At 35.9% G+C, this 6,608-nt stretch overlaps 1 protein-coding gene across 1 annotated transcript; it reads left to right on the top strand.

Moving 5' to 3' along the window:
* The first annotated feature begins 677 nt into the window (after window positions 1-677).
* On the top strand, window positions 678-2,769 carry LOC140043619 (uncharacterized). The gene is made up of 5 exons (XM_072088142.1): window positions 678-755; window positions 1,334-1,561; window positions 1,966-2,087; window positions 2,316-2,585; window positions 2,674-2,769. Exons 1-5 carry the CDS (start codon window positions 678-680, stop codon window positions 2,765-2,767), a joined length of 792 nt encoding a protein of 263 aa, XP_071944243.1. The 3' UTR covers window positions 2,768-2,769.
* The last annotated feature ends 3,839 nt before the right edge of the window (window positions 2,770-6,608 follow it).

The following is a 6,608-nucleotide window of genomic DNA, read 5'->3' as shown; positions in this document are numbered from 1 at the left end:
ATATCGATCGAACGAAGATGTCTTCCGTTTCGTGAAAAATCTATCATTACAAAAAAATTCCTGAAATTTGTCTGTCCAGCGTCAGCGTGTGACACACTGATATGACCCTTTGCCAATACATATATATAGTTATGCCTATGTATGCCTAACATGCATGTTAGGTGGAAGGCCAAACCGTTCGAATTCCCTGGCCCGACGAGCGTCTCTAGTAGTACAGTACAGAGTAGGCCTAGCCTAACCGATCGTCTGCTGCGTGCGGCCTTTGCAATGGTGGTAGACGTGGGCCATTATCGAACGGTCTTAAAATCTTAGGATTTACTGGTAGTAACTCCTCTTCTAGGTCTATATCCGCTACAAAATATTCCTCTTCACTATCCTTTCCAAAATGATTATAAAAATAAGCACTCCTCCGTCGATCATGGAAAAAAAATGGCGTCGGGGTTTCTCTGTGTAGAGAGCGATGATCGTCCGCCGTGTGCGAATTTTTTTTTCGTAGGTAAGTGAGGACAAAAAATATGAATTATTCATGATATCCCAGTCAGAGTCATTTGCGCATGCGCATTACATTGATCGCGATTACGTCACCTTTCTCGCGCGACGTTATGAAAAAATAAAGTTACACACAGCAGCTCAGAGAATTAAGAAGAAAACTTTTTCGAAATATAAAAAAGATAAAAATGACGGTATCCAAATGCGAAATTTGTGATGATGAGGAGGAAGATGTAGAACGCGATGTAATCTATGAAAAATTAGAGGTCAGTTATGCTTTATTATAATTTCATTATATCGTGTAGCCTTTGGCGCCTAAGCCTGAGGAGGCTAGTTTAGAGAGGATGAAAGGACGACGATGATGACTCAGTATGAATGATGTCAGTGCTGTCGCGCCTCCTTTGCAAACGCTCTCGGGCGAGTTTGTTACCATGCCCACAATAATATAGGTCAGGCCTAGCTAGGCTAGGCCTTTTAAAAATATTATTTTTATAGGATAAGAAGAAGAAGAAATGGCATATTAAATGATTTCATCAGATTGGAAAACAAATAGAGGGTTGTGTAGGCTATGCCATTGGTTGCTACAGTACTACTAACTACACACTAGCAACAGCGATGAGCGCAGTCGCAATGTACTGATGTATTAATAATAATAATGATCAATAATTCATTTAATAATAATTAAATATAATGATAATGATGATGATAATAATTAATGATACTAATAATATTATGAATAGTAATAATTATGAATAAATTAATAATATGAATAATTTATTAAAAATATTAAATAATTCAATTACAATCAGTTGAGTTACATCATCACTGTCAGAGAGATATGTAAATTGTAATATGTAATATACTTCCTCAGGCCATTCTACCTGCAGAATACCATCATGAAGTTTGTAAACATGAGCATATTGATGAAGTAAATTACACATGCTTTTTGCGGTTGAAGCTAACAACAGAGGAAGATGTACAAAAGTGGCTTGAAGCATTTCAGAGGTCCTCTTCTTTAACTTGGAGAAAATCCAAGACATATCCCAATTCTGGGCGTTACAATACATACAGGGTAAATATATTTACATTACTTACTTTTTTCCCCCTAATAAAATTCAAAAAGATTATCAAAAAATAAATAAAATAAGAGAGTACATAATTGGATGCTATGTCTTTTAAGGAAGAGGTCATGTGTTCGAATCGCTCCAGGTTGAGATTAAGCTTCCCTTTTCACTCTTGAAAAATCTAATTTTATCACCACAATATTAGAACAAACAAGACAAATCTGTAGAACAAACTAATGAGAACAAATTGTGGCTGGAATTATAATTTTAATAATAATGATAATTATGATGATAATGTTAATGTCAAGTACTGGTTCGCTTAAAAAAAAGTGACAAACTGAGGGCAAGTAAATTTTAACATAATTTAGTTGTGCCATTTCCCTATTGCTTACTGTTTGTCTCTTGTCTTTAGGTTGATATGAGATGCCAACACAATACCAGGTCATCCAAACCAAAACCAGGGAAAGGGACAAAAAACACAGGCTGCCCTGCTACCATGAACTTGGTATTAAAGAGATCCATCACAAATTCAAAGTAAGTAACAGTTTCGCATTTTCGAAGAGTATAATTAATGATTTTTGGTGACAGTATATCTTAGAACAACAAGGATATAATTTTAGCAATCGATTCGAATTAGGCTATAGAAACATCAAATTTGATATACATAGTTTGAAGTTACTCAATGTTTCATTGCAATTTCCAAAAACTAGTTAACTATTCAATTATCTTTCTCAAATTTATGCAATGCTTTTTGTTATTCAGGACCCAAGATCAGCATGTAAAACATGGCCTCCTCTTCAACGTAAGGCTTAAAAATGAACATAATCACCGAATAACATGTGCTGATGCGCTAAGGAGAAGAGATGTCTCTGAGGATTCTATAGCCAAACTCAGAGACCTTTTTGAGCATGGACACTCGCCATCATCTGCTCTTGAGACAATAAAACATGATCTTGCAGAAGAACACGGAGAACAATATGTTTATGTTTGTGCAGACCGTTTCATGTGTCCTGATCTTCAGTTTTGCTACAGGTGGGTACTACACTGCCTGTTACGAGTATAATTATGCACACTAGTTCTCGTAGATATTGACTGAAATTTATTTTCTTTTTATGAACAGATCATACTACAAGACCTTTCAAAAGGTATACGGAGCATCCTCAGGAGAACTTATGTATGTCGACCTTGAGAAAAGAGTACTGTACATGAGATGAGAACACTGCAGCTACCACTGGGAGTGGTCAGTCTGTCCTGCAGGATCCTCAGATTGTAAGGTTGGACTCCCTCAATCTACAGCGTTCTGCAGAAAATGCATTTCAGAATCGGGGAAGATGTACAGAAGCAACCGACGATGACCAGACTGACGATCAAGAAAGATTGAAATTAATGTTTGAAAAGCTCAGCAAGGCGGTGAATGAACATAGTGATGTTTACAAAGCCCCTATAAGGAAATTCATGTCCGCGTTTGACAATATCACTACGGATGCTGCTTTAGTCTCTGCATTGGCTACTTTCGGTAAATATAATGGGCACTCTGCTGCAAGGCAAATTAAAATCAGAGCGAAGAAATGCCTCCAAACGACTACCAAAATTGGGGTGCAGCCGACTGCCATAGCGAGGCGCAGGGTTCCATTGGGAGGATGGCGAGCCTTAATAACTGGACGACCTCCAAAACAAGTGAACCAATCAGATCATGGTTATGCCAAGAAAAGGGGTAGCACCACAAAGAGAGGAGTTATCCCCAGAAGAAGAGTATCCGCACCTCACTCGCTATCTCAATGTGTAACAAATAACGCATCTCTTGGACAGACACATTCCACAAAGTAGAAATGAATGATCAAGTATCATAAGGCCATAAAAACAGGAGAACATTCAGAATGATGTAAAAACATTTTAAATGGGAAGAAATTACACTTATTTTTTAATTACATCTATTTTTGTCACCAAATCACAAACTGTTTGTTGTTTAAAATTAAAGTTAAAAAATATCTACAGGAACGGACACTTGCATTAGAAACTATTTAATAAGCGCTATTTCTATATTTTGATAGTCTTATTGTTAGTATTTTTATGAATAATTATATGGTTCATTGTATGTCTTTTTTGCTGTTCTTTCAAAGGACCTCATTGGAAACAAGTCCGTAGAGGACTTTATGAGTTATCCTTGGCATTCTTCTTGTTTTATTCGGTCTTATGTCTCATGATTTTTTATATATGCTATTTTTTAATTGTATGTCTGTGACTTTTTATGTACGGATGCCGAAATAAATCAAATCAAATCAAAACCATTAGATAGACGCTTTTCATGCGAACTTGTTATGAATGGATGTATTGTCTTAAAACTGGAACGCTAGTTGACCAACCACAGTACTGTTCTGATTACTATAATTGTTCAGGAATTCGATAAGAATTTTCAAAGTCAATTCTCCACTTAACTACACAATGCCTTGGTATCACCATGGAGTACTCTAGTAGGCTAGCGCAGTTAGCTAGGCTGTTGTCCCAGCTACTTCTAGGCCTACTAGGCCTTACTAATATAATACTAATAGCTACTAACGCGGCATATTTTCGAGATACAGTAAATTAATGTATACTTATATTTATTGCTAAAGCGAATGGCTGTGTCGTCAAAAAGTAGTTTGTTTTATCCATGAAGCAAAACACTCCATGGTTTATCCATATATATGATATAGAGAAAAGAATTATCCTTCGCGGAAGTCGCACATGCGCAATGGATGTAGTTGAGACGTCTTATGAATAATTCATAATTTTTTCCTCACTTACCTACGAAAAAAAAATTCGCCCGCCGCGTGTAATTGATATTTTCACACATGCGCACTGTATCTACGTTTCTCCAGCTTCCCGATGCAAAACGCTAGTAAATTTACAGAAGATTGCCGTAAGAACAGATTTTAAAACTCATTTTAAAAATTAATCGGTTGACAAAAAAAAAATATTTGTATCCGAAAATATTAAAACCATATTCATAAACAAAAATGCAAAGCAGATAAGCCAACTCTGTAATAGTATAGAGCCAATCTGCAAAAGACTGTGAATTACCCAATTCTCCTAATGCAAATTTTTCTTTTAGTGACGTCACAAAAAGATTTTTTTGTCACCGATTAGAGGGGGTCCCAGACGTCCATAACATTTAGCATAAAGGTGACTGACATGTTTCTATGCGTACTTTCCGATAATGAAACTAACTCATTTTTTTAAACATCATTTCATATCCATTTTAATTGCTAACTCTGCTGGAGATTCTGGCAGGATGTGGGAAGGCCTTGGGCTTCTCCTTCCTAAAACAAACAAATTTTTCCCAAAGTCTATATTGTTAATAACTATGAAATAAATGATCCACAAGAAATTGCTAATTCTTTTAATGACTATTTCACTAATATTGGCCCATCTCTCATTTCAAAATGAAACAAATTACATGCCCACTAATGAAAAAGATTCAAATAAAACTAACCAACGTGATAACCCCAATTTACTTTTAAGACTGGGAAATTGTTTAAAGTGAGCTGTTAAAAATTGACCGTAAAAAGCCCACCGGACCGGATGGGATTGGAGGTAAGATCCAGCAACCCCTATCATATCAAAACCAGTTGCCTACATCATCAATAACATTATCACAACAAATATTATTTCCTGGAAACACTCTTTTGTTACACCAGTTTACAAATCTGGGGATACACATGACCTCAACAAAAGACCCATATCAATTTTATCTAATATCTCTAAAATCACTGAAAAAAATCCCCCACTCGCAGTTTTAGCAACATTTCACCACACATAATATGCTATTCTCGAGTCAGTCTGGTTCCAGATCAGGCTTTTCAACACTTACAGCAATAACCAATACTCTAAATAACTGGTATTCGAATATTGACAGAGGTCTCTATACAGGATCGAGCTGTATTCATCGATCTTCGCAAAGCCTTTGACCTTATTGACCATCATGTTCTCATTCAAAAACTTCCAAACTTTGGCTTATCTCGCCCATCTATTCAATTAATAAAATCTTACTTTTCAAATCGTTCCCAGTGTGTTAAAATTGAAACCCATACTCATGTCAGAATTCACTACGTTCCAAACTGGGCTTGTCCATCTTATCGCGTGCCCGTCATTTCATTAATAAGCACACATCCATTACTCCTCTATAACACTATAATCCTCCCACAGAGAGCATTTCGCATTATTCTTAAAGCTCATCCTCTCACACCACGAACTAACATTTACAACACATTAAATCTTCATACAGTCCGAGATCGCATACATCTACAACTGGGCTGCCTTGCCTACAGGTCTGCAAATGGTCTTGCTCTTATCCTGCGTCTTGCCAGAATTCAAAATCATCGAAGTCAGTGTCAGTGAGAGGAAATGTGTCATCCCTTTCCCTAAAACCGAAACCTATAAGAACAGCTTTATCTATAGAGCACCAACATACCTGAATATGCTACCCTCTAAACTAAGAAATGCGGTAACAATAAACAATTTTAAGTCTGCTCTAAACAAATATTTAATTCCAAAAGAAAAACCTCAACGTTTTGTATAGTATTGTAGGCTATATTTTTGTATTTATGTATATATATTTTTAAAAACATAGTTCATCCGTTTTTCTTTTTCCAGATAGGTTTTTTTATAATGTTTATATGAGGGCCCCTTGATTGTCAGCATATGCTGTTTAGGGTCACCCTCACTAAATAAGGTTTAATAAAAAAATAAAATAAAAGAAGTAAGACAAATCTACCTCGTCCAGATTAATAGGATCTTTTTCTATTTCATTAACGTCAACTTCTTCTTCTTTTTGTTTTTCCTGATCGATTCTTAATCTTTTCCTACTAGCTCCTTTTCCAAATTGTACCGGTACGACCTGGGAAAAAAGTGTAAAACGGTAAAGAACTAGAAATAAAAGACGCAATAAAACAACAACAGTAAAGAAAATAAAACGATAGTTACCTCAATATCCGAAGCCTCCAGAGAATCATTATCCTCAGCAGTTTCCCCCATTTTTAAACAAAGAACTAAAGAAAACAAAATAGAAAAATAGAA

The sequence above is a fragment of the Antedon mediterranea genome, chromosome 1, assembly GCF_964355755.1.
Source record: "Antedon mediterranea chromosome 1, ecAntMedi1.1, whole genome shotgun sequence".
In the NCBI taxonomy this organism is placed as follows: Eukaryota; Metazoa; Echinodermata; class Crinoidea; order Comatulida; family Antedonidae; genus Antedon; species Antedon mediterranea.
The sequence above is the reverse complement of the archived record's forward strand: the minus strand, read 5'-3'. Positions and strand labels throughout refer to the sequence as shown.

What these genes read in the sequence shown, in the direction of transcription:
- LOC140043619 (XM_072088142.1), top strand. Translation starts at nt 678, where the DNA reads ATGACGGTATCCAAATGCGAAATTTGTGATGATGAGGAGGAAGATGTA. An exon ending in GGCGTTACAATACATACAGG is followed by an intron (nt 1,562 to 1,965) that starts GTAAATATATTT and finishes TCTTGTCTTTAG; the next exon opens with GTTGATATGAGATGCCAACA. An exon ending in AGATCCATCACAAATTCAAA is followed by an intron (nt 2,088 to 2,315) that starts GTAAGTAACAGT and finishes TTTGTTATTCAG; the next exon opens with GACCCAAGATCAGCATGTAA.